The sequence below is a fragment of the Phycodurus eques genome, chromosome 19, assembly GCF_024500275.1.
Source record: "Phycodurus eques isolate BA_2022a chromosome 19, UOR_Pequ_1.1, whole genome shotgun sequence".
NCBI lineage: Eukaryota > Metazoa > Chordata > Actinopteri > Syngnathiformes > Syngnathidae > Phycodurus > Phycodurus eques.
This window is the reverse complement of record NC_084543.1, coordinates 204,130-221,748: the sequence shown is the minus strand read 5'-3', so window position 1 is coordinate 221,748 and position 17,619 is coordinate 204,130. Positions and strand designations below refer to the sequence as shown.

At 45.7% G+C, this 17,619-nt stretch overlaps 1 protein-coding gene across 4 annotated transcripts; it reads right to left on the bottom strand.

Annotated features, from left to right (window-relative positions):
* Nucleotides 1–14: 14 nt before the first annotated feature.
* Nucleotides 15–17,509, bottom strand: LOC133418281 (kinesin-like protein KIF20B). 4 transcript variants are annotated; one of them, XM_061706813.1, is made up of 26 exons: nt 17,436–17,509; nt 16,874–16,978; nt 13,141–13,224; nt 12,966–13,073; nt 12,756–12,894; nt 12,494–12,678; nt 11,852–11,891; nt 11,602–11,747; nt 11,444–11,516; nt 10,653–10,764; nt 10,518–10,589; nt 10,294–10,440; nt 8,628–8,790; nt 6,691–6,984; nt 4,614–4,717; nt 4,450–4,555; nt 4,267–4,380; nt 3,989–4,116; nt 3,118–3,263; nt 1,895–1,969; nt 1,683–1,819; nt 1,510–1,608; nt 1,391–1,441; nt 1,227–1,260; nt 1,035–1,150; nt 15–939 (listed from the first exon to the last, which is right to left on the bottom strand). In XM_061706813.1, the coding sequence occupies exons 2-26, from the start codon at nt 16,973–16,975 to the stop codon at nt 853–855; spliced, it is 2,862 nt and encodes a 953-aa protein (XP_061562797.1). In that variant the 5' UTR covers nt 16,976–16,978; nt 17,436–17,509; the 3' UTR covers nt 15–852. The 4 variants fall into 4 exon arrangements, with proteins under 4 accessions (XP_061562797.1, XP_061562798.1, XP_061562800.1 ...); XM_061706814.1 differs by having other exon boundaries at nt 1,695–1,819; XM_061706816.1 differs by lacking the exon at nt 10,518–10,589.
* Nucleotides 17,510–17,619: the final 110 nt, after the last annotated feature.

Below are 17,619 nucleotides of genomic sequence, written 5' to 3'. Positions count from 1 at the left end.
TCGCTCCGATGAACAATTTAGTCTTCAATAAACCTAGCATGCGTGTTTTTGGAATGCGGGAGGAAGAAAACCCACGCGGGCACGGGCAGAACATGCAAACTCGCCACAGGATTTGAAACCGGGACCTCCGAACTGTGAGGCGGACGTGCTAACCAGTCGGCCAACATGCCGCCCGCGGTGAGTCATTTTCCGAATTACAGAGAAGTATTCTGCAATACCAACAATGGCCACAGTAAAAGGATTGTTTTTTTCCCTTCTTTTGAACAGTTAGGATCACTCCATTGAACATTTATTTAAGGAGAAGACGGCAGTGTGCCAATAAGTTCGTTTGAAATCCTGGTTGTTTTTTTGGTCTAGAAAAGACTGCATAATTTGTGCAGGTTGTTAGATTTGCACCAAGCTCGTTCCACTCTTTTATGGCCTTAAACGAGAAAGCCGATTGCGCAGAGGCCGTTTTGCGTTTCGGGAGGAAGCCCTGGTCAATGCTCGTCATGACGCGTTTTCGAAATGAGATGTATGTCTGCAAACATGATCACATTTTCAAAATTGAACAAACTGTTTTGTGAGAATATGACTACGGGATCCCTCCGGAAGGGCTGGACCAAGTGGCAGGGGAGAGGGAAGCCTTGGCTTCCCGCTGCTGCCCCCGTGACCCCAGCTCAGGTAAGCGCAAGAAAATTAGTGGGTGGGTGAGATTTGGATCTTTTTCAATCATGTGTGAAGGGTTTTGAATTACACCATTTTATTTCCTTCAAGGAAAACAGATTCCTTTAAGTCAGAAACCCACAACAACAAAAACATCTTCAATTTAAAAAAATTAAAATTAAAAAAAACAAACAAACAAGGATGATGTCACTTCCTGCCAGTCTTGGAGCGCAGCTGGCGCTTAATGATCATGTGATCACTTTCCTTTTCGTCTGCATCCGCCGCCGTGCACGTCTGAACACACAAACAGCGACACACATACATGTTGAGTAGTGAGCAAAAAGTGTGTCAACACACACATACATGCGTGCGCGCGCACACACACTGACCGTGTGCGGCGAGATGATGAGCGGCGCGGCTTCTTCCTTCCCGTAAAGTTTCCTCCGTCCTCTCTTGGGTTTCGCTGCCATAGTGACAGAGCCAACCAGTCCAAAGACACTTTTAGCTGAGCGCACAAACAAAAGACTAAGTGACAGCAGCGCCCCCTGCTGGCCCCGCCCGGAATCGTCAGCTTTTCTCACCTGCGCTGCTCAGGACTGACGGCGACGCCTTCTGCTGCTCCGACCAGATTGAACAACAACAACAAGAGGATTCAATAAGAGAAGAAAAAGAAAGAAGGAGAAGAAGTCCTTTTGTAATCCTCCCAGGCAGGAAGCGAGGTGACCAATCACAGTGCTCGTCTCACCTGCGTGACGCTTCTGATGTTCGTCCGCTTGTTGTCGCTGGATGACAAGCCCTAAACGCACACACACGTCAAGGTTGGATTGCAAAATGCATCTCAGATGAAAGTCGAAACTTTACCACCTCCACTTGGCAGCTTTTCCTTTTCCTCGCCGAACTTTTGCCTTTCGATCGGATGGCGTTGAAAGGAGAAACTTCGGGCTGAGCGCACACCAACGGCTCCTGCGCGCACACACAAATGCGCGGCGTCACGACATCATCATTTGTGAGCATGTTGTCGCGGTGGTGACGGTGACCTGCGCGCGCACTTCCTGTCTGCGCCTCTCCCACGGCCTGTGCATTTCCTCCTCCGGTTCGGCCGCCAGCACCGCCTTCTCCTTGCGCTCCTCGTCGTCCCGGCCCCGCCCCATTCGCACCTGGAACCGCTCCAGTTCTGACGGCCGGAAAAGCGTGCCCAGCCGGTTAGCGGGCGACCGTTCGGTAGACGCCGACGCGTGCTCGTCCTCACCTCGTCTGAGGGCGTCCGTCTGTGTCTCGTGCTCTTCTTCCAGCGCCTCCTTCTCACGCACAACACGCTCAAGTTCTGAAGCATATACACACGCATGGGTCATTTGCATCTCATTTGATCAATAAGGGTAAAGACATGGACCACTGAATTTCCTTTTAAAAATCAATTCATTTGACTGATGAGTATTTGAATGATTGGCATTTATCCATCAAAAGCTGATCATAGCTTCTAAGAAAAAAATATTTACCGCTCGTTGTCCCAATGAAGTTTGATGATGTGCTACATGGTTTGTGAAGATGCTACTATAATTTTGGGATCTACCGGATTTTTCCCTCTTGCTTAATTTGCCTTTTCCATGAAAACGAACACAAATGCATCTTGGTGCCCAAAGAGTTCCTTTTTTTTTTATTGCGTCTTTTACAAATTAGCGTTAAGGCCACTGGAGAGAGCCTCAAGATGTTGTTGCAATACACCAAAGGGATCTGTCATGTGGCAGCCATTTTGCATTCACGCAAGCAGGCAGCAAGATAAAGACTGTTATTTCTGGGACATGAATGAATATGTATGAAATTTGTCAAAGTGTCGCAAACATTGGACGTCTTTACCGTCATAAGCTGTATCAAGACAAGAGTGTAATGGCTTTCCTGAGTAGTTGGGTTCATTTATGCACTTGTATCCACAGAGTATTAAGGGCAACGCATTTTTATGAAGCCGTTTATGTCTTTACTGTTATGCACTTTTATTGTTAGTGTTATAAAAAGAAGTGTATTTCAGTGGGATGCCACCATTCGCTCTGTCAATAAGGATTGCTTTTACTAGGAATGCCAAAATATGAAAAATCATTTTGCATCTCTTCGAAAAGTGTGACTGTTTCAGCATGGGAGACATTTATCCATACAAAAAAAAAAGGATTTTTTTTCTCCCCCTTTGTTTAAAACAAGTGTCTTTACCATTCATTCATTCATCGTCCGTTCTGCTTATCCCCACTAGGGTCGTGGGTCGCTGGAGCCTATCCCAGCGATCTTCGGACGAAAGGCGCGGTACACCCTGAACTGGTTGCCAGCCAATCGCAGGGCACATAGAAACAAACAACCATTCGCACTCACATTCACACCTCCGGGCAATTTAGAGTCTTCAATTAGTCTTTACCATTATGAATCAAATTCTATGAAAATGACCCCCGTACACATTAGGATACAGACAGGACACACAAACTCACTCACCTTGTTGTCGCGCGAGGTCGTCGTCTATTTTCCTCCGCAGAGCTGCGCCCTGATGCTCAAGCTCCGCCCTCAGCTCCCCGATCTGGTGGCAGTATGCTGCTTTCTGATTTGCCAATTCCTCTGCGAGCCGTTCACACTTCCTGTCGCTGCAGAAATACGAGCGGGTTAACAGTCCCCCGGTTATCCCTGAAAACCGTCACGTCAGTTGCAATTGCGCCATCACACCGAGGGGAGGCCTTACATCTTGAAAGGTTCGCTTTCCTGCTGCGAATGGGCCGGAAAATTGTGTGGATTTTTAAACAGGTAAATCTTGTTTGTTTTTATAAGCAAGCTGTTTTAACAAACAAAAAAACGCAGAAGCTTACAGGAAATGTTTTTGTCACCGACTGTGAAACGCGTCAAGAAAATGTCTCAGGACAATGTTCAACTACTTCCTTCCCCGTGTACGCGGTATTGCGATGCCCCGACCGTGAAATAGAATATTCACAGGCCCAACACTGAGCAACGTTCAAGTTGACTAACTTTACACACACGCATTATTATTCTACGATTCAATGTAATATCAAACAGAATTACTGACTTTTTCCTTTTATATTTTAGTATAATATAGTTAGGATAAGCGGTACGGAAAATGGATGGATGGATGATTTGAGAATGCCCTGCGACCAGTTCCGGGCGTACCCCGCCCTTCGCCCGAAGTCAGCTGGCATAGGCGCCAGCACGCCCGCCAGCCTTCAAGGAGGAGAAACGGTTTGGAAAAAGGATGGATGCTTTAAGAAAAAGTAAATAACAACATGCCTGTACATACAGGGAAATTGTAGCTCAACCCAAGATGTCAAAACTTTTTTCTATTTGAAATGCTAATCAATACCTGCGCATTTTTTCTTGCGTCACTTCTTGGATGATTTTGGATTTGCGGGTGGAGCTCTCCGCGGCGGCCCGCCACTCCCTTTGCAGGTCAGCCATGTTGGCGGGGAAGGCGCTCGGGCCCTCGTCCTCCTGAGTCGAACAGTCGTCGGTTAAAAAGGAAAAAAGGGAAAGCTAAGAAAAGTGTATCGGCGTCTGATCGGCAGCCGTAGCAGTGAGGGGGCGGGGCTTGTCGCCGTCCAATGCTTCTGATCGACAAAAGACAAAGGAGAAAGCTGTCACCTGATTGGCCAGCAGCAGTTGTCGGTGCACGCTTTGAGCGTCCGCTCGGATCTTCTTCAGGTCTTCGCTGACCGAGCGGATGATTCCCTCCACAAGGCTCGCCCCTTCCTCTTCCTACATGACCATTCGGTAGCGCCTGTTATAAGCCTCGTTGCGCACGCACGCAGGAATCTACGCACGCACCTGTGGGGGCCGCAGGCCGGCAGTTCTGATGAAGAGGTTTTTCTGGATCAGCAGCCTGGTCTCGGCCCGCTCCTCCAGGATCTGCCGTTCCCGCTCCAGACGCTCGCTGGACAAACCACGAAACGTCAGCCCACGGCCGCGCGCGCGGGTCAGTGATCGATCACCTGTAGTCTTGCTCCATCTTGCTGAAGATTTCCATGAACTCGCCGCAGACTTCTTCTCGGATCTTGGCCTCCACAACCAAACGGAACGCCGCCTCCCTGTCCAACTGACACACACACACAGGCGCGCACCCGAGCGTGTCAAGGGAGGCGTCGATTTGCTCACGTAACAATGAAGCGACTGACGACCAGAAGTCAAGATTTCCCCAAAAGGAGCGTCTGTCAAAATGATGAGTGCACTCGTCCTGGCCACTCCAACTTGCGGACCTGCTAGATCAGGGGTGGGCAAACTTTTTGGCTCAGGGCCACATTGACTTTTAAAATTTTACAGGCGGGCCAAGCCAGGACCAGATGCTTACATATCCCAAAAAAACGAACAAAAAATAAATAAATAAAAGCCATTGTAGTGTTAATACTTAGATTTACTTTTAAAGGGAACAATGTTGTTTTGTTGATAACCTTTTTTTGGCAGTGCGTCAAATTCTGGTGTTAGTTTTGTTGTGGCAATTCTCAGAACACATCGGCGGTGTTCATCACTCAGCTGGGATCTGTAGGCTGTTTTGTTGGAGTTCGTCACACTAAAGGTCTGTTCACACACATATGTAGAGCCAAACACTAACAGCATCCTCTGTGCCATCTTCCGGAATTTTGGAAATTTGTCTGCGCTTCATGAAGCATAAAACTCATCCAGTTTGAGAGTTGAACTTCTCTTATAAGACAGTATCACATTGGAGCTAGATCAGTTCCATCTGCAGCTCCCGTTACACAGTTTCAGGGTCTTGTGTGACTGAATCTTGGATGGCAGTTTGTCAGATAAAGGCGTTTTGCTCAGCCTGCAAGCTTGATTTTAACCGTTTAGCTGTAGCCATCAGTCCCTGCATTGGTTGGCTGTTAGCATAATCAGCATGCTTGGTAGAAAAGTGACAGCTGATGTTATCGTCCTCTAAAGCCACAATGGCTTCTTAACAAATTAGCCATGCAGTCTTTGACCGGACTTCAGTGAAAAAGTATTTAGCCATCAAATTCTAAGTGTATCGTTATTTACTAAAAACAATAAAATTGATCAGTTTGAACATGAAATATCTTTGTCATGTATTCAAATAAATATAGGTTGAACATGCTTTGCAAATCATTGTATTCTGTTTTTATTTGTCTTTAACGTCCCAACTTCATTGGAATTGGGGTTGTATTTGTATGGCTTGGGGGCAGCATGGTGGTCGTTCAGTGTCTCACATGCTTAAAACCCAGAAATGTTTTTATAGCGTGGATGGAAGCCTATGTGCATTTTGATTGGCTAGTGGCGACATCGCGCCACTGCGATTCAAGTTTTCAATCAAAGTTTTTTAATTGCAGTGAACGAGCGAATGATTGCGAACGCAGTCATCATTCATCATTACTACCAACTACCTCATCACAACAAAGGGATTTGTATATAGCAGACCGAATTCGTGGCTAAAATGTCCACTGAAAGTCCCTTTGTAGTGATTCGGGAGTCAGGAATGAGTGAATGATTGTGAACGCAGCGACTGGGTTTGCAATCATTCATCATTCCCGAGTCCTCGTTTGAATTAACAACATGACGAAGAGTTGGCAAAAATCAATTGGGGCGGGGGAGACTGCCTTTTTGAGGAAAGTTTTTGTCTGATATTGCCTTTAAAGAAATCTGGTAGTAAAAAAAATAAAATACAAACCTGCTTCAAATTAGAGGAAAACAGCATAAGTTGATTATTTCTCAACATATCTCCTCGACCCTTTCAATTCGTCTGCTACTCGGGGAAGCCCTTCTCTGATTGGCTGACAAATTTCAATGAAAAATATCCCCCAATAAGTTTGTACAGGCCGAAAATCCCCGTCAAAGTCAGCATCATGCGTCAAACGACATCCCTTCCCCTATACACTTCCCTTAAATTGAAGATTATTATTTGTAAGAGCAGCAGAATCGCTCGTGTACGTTGCTCATCACTCGGGAATTCATTTGTTTTCTGGGATTTCAGTCCTGTGAAGTGCTCATTCCGTGTTTTTGAGAAAATTCCGTAAAAACAGCGTCCACTTGTCACGTTGCGAAAAGAAAACCTTCTACCTTGTCTTCCTCCTCCATGGTCTCCTCCCCATCGCCGTCCTCCTCTTCTGCCTTGAGCACCGTTTCCTCCATCCCACTCTCCTCGTCTTCGTCATCTTCTTCGCCGCCGCCGTCGTCGTCGTCGTCCTCCATGACGTCTTCCAGGGTGGTCTCCCAGGCCACCATGGAGCTTTTGCGCCCGCGCGCCAACAGGTTCTTGCGCCGGTCGGCCTGGTCGATGAGGACGGACACTTCCATGGCCGACCTGAGGGAGGAGTCGTCCCGGCTGGCGGGCTGGGAGTTCAACACCACCACCTGGGGGACACGACAAGAACAACAAGTTAACCCGAGAGCCCCGCCTCTCTCACGCACAACAAGTCTCTTAGATTAGAATAAAAAAACAAAAAAATAAAAGTATCACACAATGACAAAGATTCATTTTCTCTGTCTTGGGTCTTTTTGTTTTGTTTTAGTAAGAGGGTTTAAAGGGTGAGTAAGATAACATTTCAATCTTTTATTTTTATTATATTTGAATTATGTTAAATGCCAGGCATCCCAACGACCCTCGCTTGCATTCCAAAAGAATGATACCGTCCGTGGTTTGGGGGAATGCCTAAATACAGGGTGGGGCAGAAAGGACATGTTTTTGAACAACTCACAAAATAATAAATGGTAGCTGTAAACAAATGTTCTTGACATCAATGTGTTGGTATTGAAATAGCATTTGACACGATCAAGTGTGGGAAAACAACATCCACCACGTGCTGTCCGCTTTCATTGCTGCATTTGTGAAGGCGTTGATGGAAGTTGGCTTCCACTCTCTCCGACATTGCTCTGTTGATTTGCTCTGCGGTCTTGATGTCAATACAATTTGATTGCAGCTACCATTTATTAATTGGTGAGTTTTTCAAAAACGCTTCCTTTCTGCCCAACTCTGTATTTGAGCTTCTCTACACCAACTCAGGCTAGTCTGTCCTGACGAAGCGCGCTCGCTCGGACGAGAGGCCAAACGTCTTCTAAGTCCCGATACGCACAAAGACAATCGGCTTGTTTCTGTGCCGATTCTGCTCCTTCCCGACCAAGCGCTTCAAACGCCAGACAATCTTGTCTTATAAGATGATCCTGTGGTCTGGTGTGTGTTAAAAGTGGACTCAACACGATTTTCGGGTCGGAAACAGTTCAGGGCCGACAATCAGAAATAACGAACGTGTTCAATATTTTTCATTTGTGTGTAGGTAAAGCCGACTTCTTCCGAGTCATGACTCCGTCAACTGTGACGTGGAACAGAATATAGCCAATCAAGAAGCGCCCTGACTCCACAAAAGGAAAAACCATAAATTAAAAAAAGCATTTCTTACCCGATGACATTTTTTTTGTATAAACGTAGGTCCCCCTTTTCCAAAACAAGCCGTTTTTTGTGAACACCATCGGCTCCGGCAACCTTCGGGAACATTTGGGTAACGTAGGCGCATATCCGGAAGTGTTTCTTCTTCTTCTTTTTGTGAGATCACGTGAGATTTCGAGACCGGCGGTGCAACTTAGTCTTTGCGTGTGTGGTGTTCTGTGTTGAGCTTATCAGAGCAGGCCACACACAGTATGACCAAAACTGTTCAATGAGAAGATTCCCAGGCATAAGCTTTTTTTATATATGAGAATTGAGGAAAAGGCTTTAATGTCCATAAAATCCAAAATATTGGGGCAATCGTTCTGATTTTATCAGAGGTCAAAAGTCTCCAATGAAATCGAACACGCTCTATTTCTCCGTGACTCCCTGACGACCAGGCTAGTCTCCAGGAGACGTCGCGGCGACGTCTCCGCAAGCGGCGGAGACTGCAGTTGCCATCAGGCCGCCAACTGGTTTCCAGGCCACTGAGACAGGCCCTTAAGACACCTGCGAACTCTTTCAAATGTCCTTTAACATCACGCTTGTGTGATAATAAGCCAGATTGTGGGAGCACCTTCTGGGCGAGGGCGGAGAACTTGAGGACGTTGAGCGTCTCGTCCACGCAGGAGGAGTTCTGGTTGATGTTGACCACCATGGACACCTTGCCGGCACCACAGAAGAAGAACTGCAAGAAGTGAGTCAGCTTGGACTCCCGGAAGGGAACGTGGTGCTGGAACCTGCGCACGGGCACCCAGAGCATAGCAAAATGCTCCAAGTTTTCTTTTTGTTTTAAATTCACTCATCTCCGTTCTAAAATCAAAACAATTCAAGCTTAGAGCGGTGATGAACCGGCCCTGTGTGTATAAAGGGTCATTTTCATAAAATTGGATGAATAACGGTAAAGACAGGGTCCGCTGAATTTCCTTTTGAAAATCAAATCATTTGACTGATGCGTGTTTGAATTATTGTCAGTTGTTATCCATCAAAAGGACACAACAAAACTATTCTAAAGTAATATTCTCAGTTTTAATGCCAAAATGTCTTTACCGTTAAGGTGTCCAAAATGAAGTTGCTAATGACATTTTGGGATTCTTGTCCTTTTGCTTAATTAAAGGTGCGATATTTTACCAAGCCAACTTTTTTCTAGTCTTTGGGATCTAACATTGTGTCTATGGTGCCTCAGCAAACGTGACATATGAATTCAAATGGTCCACGCATTCCTCAGTACCAGACGAGAGGCCTGAAATCAGCTCGTTGGAATATCTCGACCTGATCTACGTAACTCGCGAAGATCTCCGCCTACCTCTCCACTCGAGAGCCAGCGCTGTCGACGCAACAAACACTTGTGGCTCTCACGACGCGGAGTCAACCAATCAGAGGAAAGGGGGCGGTTTTAGTCAAATCTGGACAAAGCGGATACAAATCTGGCTCAAACAGAAGTAGCTGTCAGGAGGGCCTTTCCTGGACACTTGACTATGACCAAACCAAGGTGTTGTTTGAAATGAAATTGACACTTTGATACTAAGACCATGTTAGAGAGTTACGCTATGGAGGTCCAAATTGACAAAACACGGGACAAATACATCGTGGTGTCAAAAACGTCTTTCACCAATGTCACTCAAACTGTCTTTAGCGTTAATGCCACTGGAGAGAGCCTCATGATGATGCTGCAATACACCAGACGGATCTGTGATGTGTCAGCCATTTTGCATTGACAGCAAAATAAATATTTCTGAGATATGAATGAATATGCATGAAAGTGTGGGAACCTTTGCATGTCTTTACCGTTATTCTGATTGTATGAAGACAAGAGTGGCTTTCCTGAGTAGTTGGGTTCATTTTTTAACTTGTATCTACAGAGTATTAAGGGCAACGCATGTAAATTGTGCAGCTCACAGCATTTTTATGAAGCGGTTTGTCTTTACCGTTATAAAAAGTTGATTTCAATGGGCCATCACCATTAGCTCTGCCAACGACGACGAAATAGTACGCATTTATGAATGCGTACTATTTGAAATCATGAATATATTTTTGAAAATAGGACTTGAAGCATGGCTGTTTCAACATTGGAGACATTTACTCTTATAAAATCAAGGCTGCACACAAAAAAATGCCAAATTAGACTGTTTTTACTGTTATTGATCAAACTATATGAAAATCACTCCTACACACATACGGATAGTCAGATAAAAGGCATACCAACACACACACACACACACACACACAGGCATGGCGCGTACTTGGCGTTCTGCTTAACCCTCATGGCGTGGATGCACTTCCCGAGAGCGAGTAGCGAGCTGTTGATGTTTCCCGCCTCCTTCAGGCGCTCTCCCGTGTTACGCGTGCGCGAGCAGCGCTCCGACCCAGCCAGGTCGCACAACGCCAGCCTAGACACACAAACAAATGCGCTAGGTACACGAGGCGGGCGTCGGGTTAGAGGGGGCGACGCCGAGGCGGCGCTCACTCGCTGACGCCGAGGAATCTGGGAACGGCGGAGTCGTCCGCTCGGAGAATCCTGATGGAGAAGATGCTGTGGCTGTGCAAACAGACGGCCGCCGGTGAGTACGAGCGGACGACGAGACGGGAAGCTCTCGCTCACCTCCTGCTGGACTGATGGTTGAGCTTGGTGGAGGCCAAGCTTTGGTTCTTCCTGCCGATCTTCACGACCTTGTAGGCCTCCTCTGGGCTGCTCACCTGGATCCACTTCAGGTCTGCACGACACACCACACTTCAAGTGTGTCTGTGCATGTGTGTGTCTGGATATCTGTGAATGGTGTATTGTTTTTGTGCGCGGGGGCTGGGTAATTATAGAAAAATTTATAATCCAGTGCATGCATGGTGATACATTTTCAGCCAGATAAAAAGAGTAGAAGAAGAAAGTCAAAGTTTAACTTTATTATGAATTTGTTTTTCACAGATTAGGAAGAATATATACCTGTGAGTATTGTTATATGACCTGCGTGAATGCGTTACTACGTTTGTGTGTGAATATTCGTTATTTGAAGGGAAATCCCTCCTGCGATGTCTAAGGCAAATCTTTGCTTGCCGGTTAATCTGTTTTTTCATTGAGTGTTAGCGTAAAGCTGTCAATGCTTCTAAAAGGAAGTGTGTGTTCTATTTAAAAATAATCCAAGCTATTAGTATTATTCCTATGTTTTTTTTATAATCGTGAGAAGCCAAAATTGTAATCACGATTAATCGCCGAGCCCTACAGTGCGCGTTTGTCCTTGTGTGTGTGCAGTTTTCTCTGTGTGACTGTGTGTGCGCATATTTTTGTGTATATACTTGTATGTTGTATTTGTGTGAGACTGTGATTGTTTTTGCACACGCATGCATTTGTGTCTGTGTGTAAATGTGTGTGTGTGTGATGGGGAATTAGTAATTAGTTACCCCTGATGAAGGAATTTCCTTTGATGTCCTGAGACAGACGGAGCGCCGTCCTCTTCACGTGTCCACCTGCGACCTGAACACGTGGTTACGTGACTCCATCAGCCAATCGGGGAACACGCCGCATTGCACGGCACATTTACATCGTGCGTGTGCGTTACCTGTTCCAGAAGGTCGTGAATGTTGTCGTTGTAAATCTCGCAGAAGGAAACCCAAACGGAGAAGCGAACATAGGCAGCCACCTCCAGACTGAACCGGTCGCTCTCAGAAACACTGCTCACGCTGCAGTCGGAGCTGAGAGACGAGGCTGACGCACGCGTCAACATGCACACCGTTAGCTGATGTAAGGAGAAAACTTCACATCTCAGCGGGTATAAAAATATGCATCAACAATAAAAACAAGTTACCAACCATCAAGAGAAGTTGATCTGGCAGTCACATTTTTGTCAATCTGCAAAGACAAAAAAAACACACAAGTGAACACACAAACACACCAAGGTGGGGTCGAAATCGTTTACTTGATTAGAAACTAAACACTTTTAAGGATAAGCAGAGTCAGTGTCCGCTCGTCCTCATCGATGTGAAAGCGGGGGCCGTGTCCTCAAGTGCAGACAAAACACGTTTGGAGCCTCAAACGCAAACAACTGTGCTATAACCGAATACAATACCATCGTGTTTTTCCCATAAATGTGACCAATTGTGTTCTGTAAATAAGTGTCTTTTAACAATTGCTTTTTGATAGGTCTACTTTGTTGCTCTCAATGCTGCCAAACTGACTTTCATTGTTCCTGTTAGGATCTTTCTTGCATGTGTGAAAATTCACTTCGGTGTTTGCCATTCACAATTTCTTATGTCAAAAAATACATAAGGTTGCCGAGTTTTATTGTTCATGTTTTCAGAACGTCCGTCTGATTTTATTTTTTAATTTCTTTGAGTAAATCCGTGATAATACTGCCAATTGCGAACATGGTAATGCTGATGTGATAAGTTCAACTGGCTTTTAAATCTGTCGACAGTTTGTCACTGCAGACAATTCGATGTCGCGCGGGCGACCTCTCTGACGGTCCTCAGCAGACTCGTCTTGCCGGCGCTCTCCGCCCTCTGCTGGTCTGCAGTCAGTCGGATGAAGTCTCGACAACGGTGAGGTTTCAGATCGCAGCCGTCATACAGACGACCTTCCGTGCTGTTGAAGATCACCCGCAGACAGCGCGGCAGTAGGCCGCTGTCGTGGTCCGGACCTAAAAATGGGGGCATGCCAAGAGACAGGCCGTCAGAGAGGCGGACAGACAGACAGTCGGCGTCGTCGTGTTCCAACCAAGGAAGGTGAAGGTTTTCCCAGCGTTGGTGACGCCGTAAGTGAACAGCAGGCAGTTTTCTCCATGCAGAACGTCTCGCACCAAACTACGAACTGATCCCTCAAACACTTTCCTCTGACTGGCATCTGGTCCAAACACCTAACAGGAATTGACATCGTCTCACAGCTCAACATGGAGATCGGAGAGAATGCGTGTGGGCACACGTTTACCTGGGTGAAAGTGAACCTCTGAGCAGTCTGAGGAGGGATCTTGTCAGCCTGCCTGCTCCGGGGTGCTTTGAGGACCACAGTGTGAGGACCCTCGATGGCCACGCAGTCCTGAGCATATTTGCAAGCAGAATCATTCTGAACTTTGACCCCTCGACGTATTCATCGTGCGCGTTACCTGCGACTCTCCGGTCTCTGCTCCGGTGAGCGGTCGAACCCTCAGATAGACCTGCAGGTTCTCCGACCGGCTCGGAACTTCTTCCTGAGGACGCGCGGACACACAAAGAGACACACGCGCACCCAAGCTCGTCGTTACCGATCGATGGCGATCACGGAGAGTCGAGTGAATGAGCGCTGTGCCCTCACACCACCTGTTGGCAGGCGCTTTTGATTTTTCCCAGGGCCATCACAGAACTGAAGCACCCTGTTGAGAGACACTCTATCTAGGTCCTCACTTGATGCCTTACATCCTATACTGTTTTATAATAACAGTTCTACAATGTTTACTGGTGATGTGCAGTATTGCGCTTATGCCACAGTGAGGGGCTAGGACACACGCTGTAGGACGCATGCCTTGAGTCATGACGCCTTTCATGTTTGCTTTCTTCCCGCGTGTCAGCAGAGTTCTTTGATGCTTTAGTTCCCTGCGGCTCTCCTGATTGGCCAAATAGACTCGTTTTTCCCCATCGTACGTTCGTCCGAATGCAACGTTAAACTGCAACAACTTAACACGCCTTACACCCAAAACAGAACAACTTCACTAAAGTCAAACATTAGATGGATGGATAGGTAGATGGATGGATGGGTAGAGTAGCATCTGCTCCATTTGCACACTGATTGAGGAGTATCTGTAACATTTGCACAACCAACATTGTCCCAGATGATCGCACTACTCGTCACTTTAAACCGCATACACTCCTTGAAGTCTCAGCGCCCTTTGCGCAATGGTCATGTGCTCGAGGACTCTGCATCTTTTTGCACAATTGTTTCTTGTCAATGTCTTTATGTCTCCAAAGTGTTCTGTAAATTGACTGTCTGTTGTACTAGAGCGGCTCCAACTACCGGAGACAAATTCCTTGTGTGTTTTGGACATACTTGCCAAATAAAGATGATTCTGATTAATCCTGTGACAAAAAGAGAAGCAGCTTTATATCAAATATAAACACGAAAAAAATACTGAAGATTAAAAACTTTGCACGCTGGTGGTATATGTTAAATGTATATACAGTGGGGCAAAAAAGTATTTAGTCAGCCACCAATTGTGCAAGTTCTCCCACCTAAAAAGATGAGAGAGGCCTGTATTTTTTATCATAGGTATACCTCCCCTATGATAGACAAAATGAGAAGGAAAAAAAAATTCAATCCAGAAAATCACATTGTCTGATTTTTAAAGAATTTATTAGCAAATGACGTGAAAAAACAAGTATTTGGTCACCTAAAAACAAGCAAGATTTCTGGCTCTCACAGACCTGTAACTTCTTTAGGAGTCATCTGTGTCGTCCACTCGTTACCTGTATTAATGGCACCTGTTTGAACTCATTATAAAAGGCACCTGTCCACCACCTCAAACAGTCACACTCCAAACTCCACTATGACCAAGACCAAAGAGCTGTCAAAGGACACCAGAACCAAAATTGTAGACCTGCACCAGGCTGGGAAGACTGAATCTGCAATAGGTAAGCAGCCTGCTGTGAAGAAATCAACTGTGGGAGTAATTATTAGAAAATGGAAGACATACAAAACCACAGATAATCTCCCTCGACCTGGGGCTAAACGCAAGCCGTCACCCCGTGGCGTCAAAATGATCACAAGAATGGTGAGCAAAAATCCCAGAACCACTCCGAGAGGATCTAGTGAATGGCCTGCAAAGAGCTGGGACCAAAGTAACGGACTACGCCGCCAGGGACTCAAATCTTGCAGTGCCAGACGTGTCCCCCTGTTTAAGCCCGTACATGTCCAGGCCCGTCTCAAGTTTGCTTGAGAGCATTTGGATGATCCAGAAGAGGATTGGGAGAATGTCATCTTGTCAGATGAAACCAAACTAGAACTCTTTGGTAAAAACTCAACTTGTTGTGTTTGGAGGAGAAAGAATGCTGAGTTTCATCCAAAGAAAACCATACCTACTGTGAAGCATGGGGGTGGAAACATCAGGCTTCGGGGCTGTTTTTCTGCAAAGCGACCAGGACAACTGATCCGTGTAAAGGAAAGAATGAATGGGGCCATGTATCGTGAGATTTGGAGTGAAAACCTCCTTTCATCACCAAGGATACTGAAGATGAAACGTGGTTGGGTCTTACAGCATGACAATGATCCCAAACACACCGCCCGAGCAACGAAGGAGTGGCTTCGTAAGAAGCATTTCAAGGTCCTGGAGTGGCCTAGCCAGTCTCCAGATCTCAACCCCAGAGAAAATCTTTGGAGGGAATTGAAAGTCTGTTGACCAGCGACACCCCCAAAACATCACTGCTCTAGAGGAGAGCTACTTGGAGAAATGGGCCAAAATACCAGCAAAAGTGTGTGAAAACCTTGAAGACTTACAGAAAATGTCATTGCCAACAAAGGGTATATAACAAAGTATTGAGATGAACTTTTGTTATTGACCATATACCTATTTTCTACCATAATTTGCTAATAAATTCTTTAAAAATCTTGATTTTCTGGATTTCTTTTCTCATTTTCTCTCTCATAGGTGTGGAATACCTACGATGAAAATTACAGGCGTCTCATCTTTTTAAGTGGGAGAACTTGCACAATTTGTGCCTGACGAAATACTTTTTTGCCCCACTGTATGCATTTATATGTAAATAAATAAATAGATTATGCTACAATATTTGTGCAATTATTGCAAAGTGGTAATCATATTACTATAAATTCAATCAAAATGTGCGCAATGTGCATTAAGTTTTTGACTGTAAATGCAATATGCACTCAACTGAGATACATCCGGGTTGTTGTATTTTTAGGCACGAGTTATTAATAATGAATAATACCCGAGAGAGACACTTGAGTATTTTAGTTGGTGTTCCGCATTTTAGTAGTTTACATGTTCTCCTGTGCTTGCGTGGGTTTTCTGCAGGTACTCCAGTTTGCTCGCACGTTCCAAAGACGCACGTCAGGTTCGCTGAAGATTAAATCTTCCAAAAGGTGCGAATGGCAGCTCATCCAATGTGCCATGTGATTGGCTGGCGACCAGTTCAGGGTGTACCCGGCTTCTCGCACAGTCATCTGGGATAGGCGCCAGCACACTCGCGGTAAAAATAAATAAACAAACCAATGGACAGATGAATAATATAGTATCATGTATAATATAATATGTATTATCATTATTACCTGCTTTATGAATGATTCAATTCTAAGTGTGATTTTGCACAAATAGACACACGTATTGCACTGGTTGGTGAAAGCGAGAGTTACAGAATTGGGTGAACGATTACTATGGCAACAGCTCAGGGCAAGGAACGGTTTGTCGGTCTGTTTGAGCTGGGGGGTATTCCGGCAAGCAGGTTATGTGAAAACCCGGGAGGAAGTTGATCCTGAGATGAGGGAAAGCCTGATCAATCAGTTTCCAAGAGTCAGGTAAGAGGAATCCTGACTCAAGTCACCGCTGTAACAGACTCCGCCAACCTAACCTGCTCGCTAGCTTTGGCTGTGGCCGTGAACGAACTTGGCTCAAGGTGAAGGGACTTAGACTTGATTTAACTAATTCGGCTCAGTTGTTCCAGACCTGAATGATCCCAGTTTTTGAGTTCGGGGGAAGTCACGTGAGAACTCTGCTTTTGATTCAGAGCACAGTGAACCTTCTTGCTGGAATAACCCCCTGACCTTTCATTTAGAGCTGGACAAGGACCTTTCGTTGAGTTTCTGTTTGCTTATTTTTGCGAAAGTGCAATTACAATGAAGGTGATCGTGACCTGCTTGGGTAGAGCCGAGAATTCATCCAGCAGGTCTCGCTTGATGTCGTTCACCTCCACCGGGCCGATCCTCTCCGGCTTCCCGGCTAAACACGACTCCATCCGCTTGTTCGAATCACAAAGACACACACTGAATCGGCTAACATCCCCTTAAATTCTGTTATGATGATGACTTTACAACGACAATTGTCATTTGAAATTGAGGAGTTTGCGGATGTCTCAAAGTTACGCTACATACTCAAGCAGCAACTCGCATGAATACAAAAAGTGAGTTTGTCAGCAAGACAACGAACTAAAGTGTGAAATGTTGACGATTCAGTCTTTTAACCATGTGAAGCACTTTGTGAATCTTGTGTGCGAAGTGCCGCACGTATAAATTAAATTGACGAACTTACTTAAGGTCACGGTGGTGTCAACGTTGCTGCTGTTAGCATAGCTACAGCTAGCCAACTGACAACGGGCCCACTCCGTGAGTGTTTGAAGACAATGTTTGGACGGAATTTGAGATATGGACGCCCAACATGCGCTACATGTGTTTGTTCCCCCCAAAAGCTCTACTCACTGTGGATAATATTTGAATACGCAAAGGTCTCCGCAACTTGCTCGCCCTCCGCGCTCCACTTTTAAACTGGAAACAAACGACCAATCAAGGAAACGCTCGGCCTGCAACGTAACGTACAGCGCGACGTGACGTCAACAAAAAAAGACAATCGTAATTTAGTCGCCTATTTTTAAAGGGAATGAAT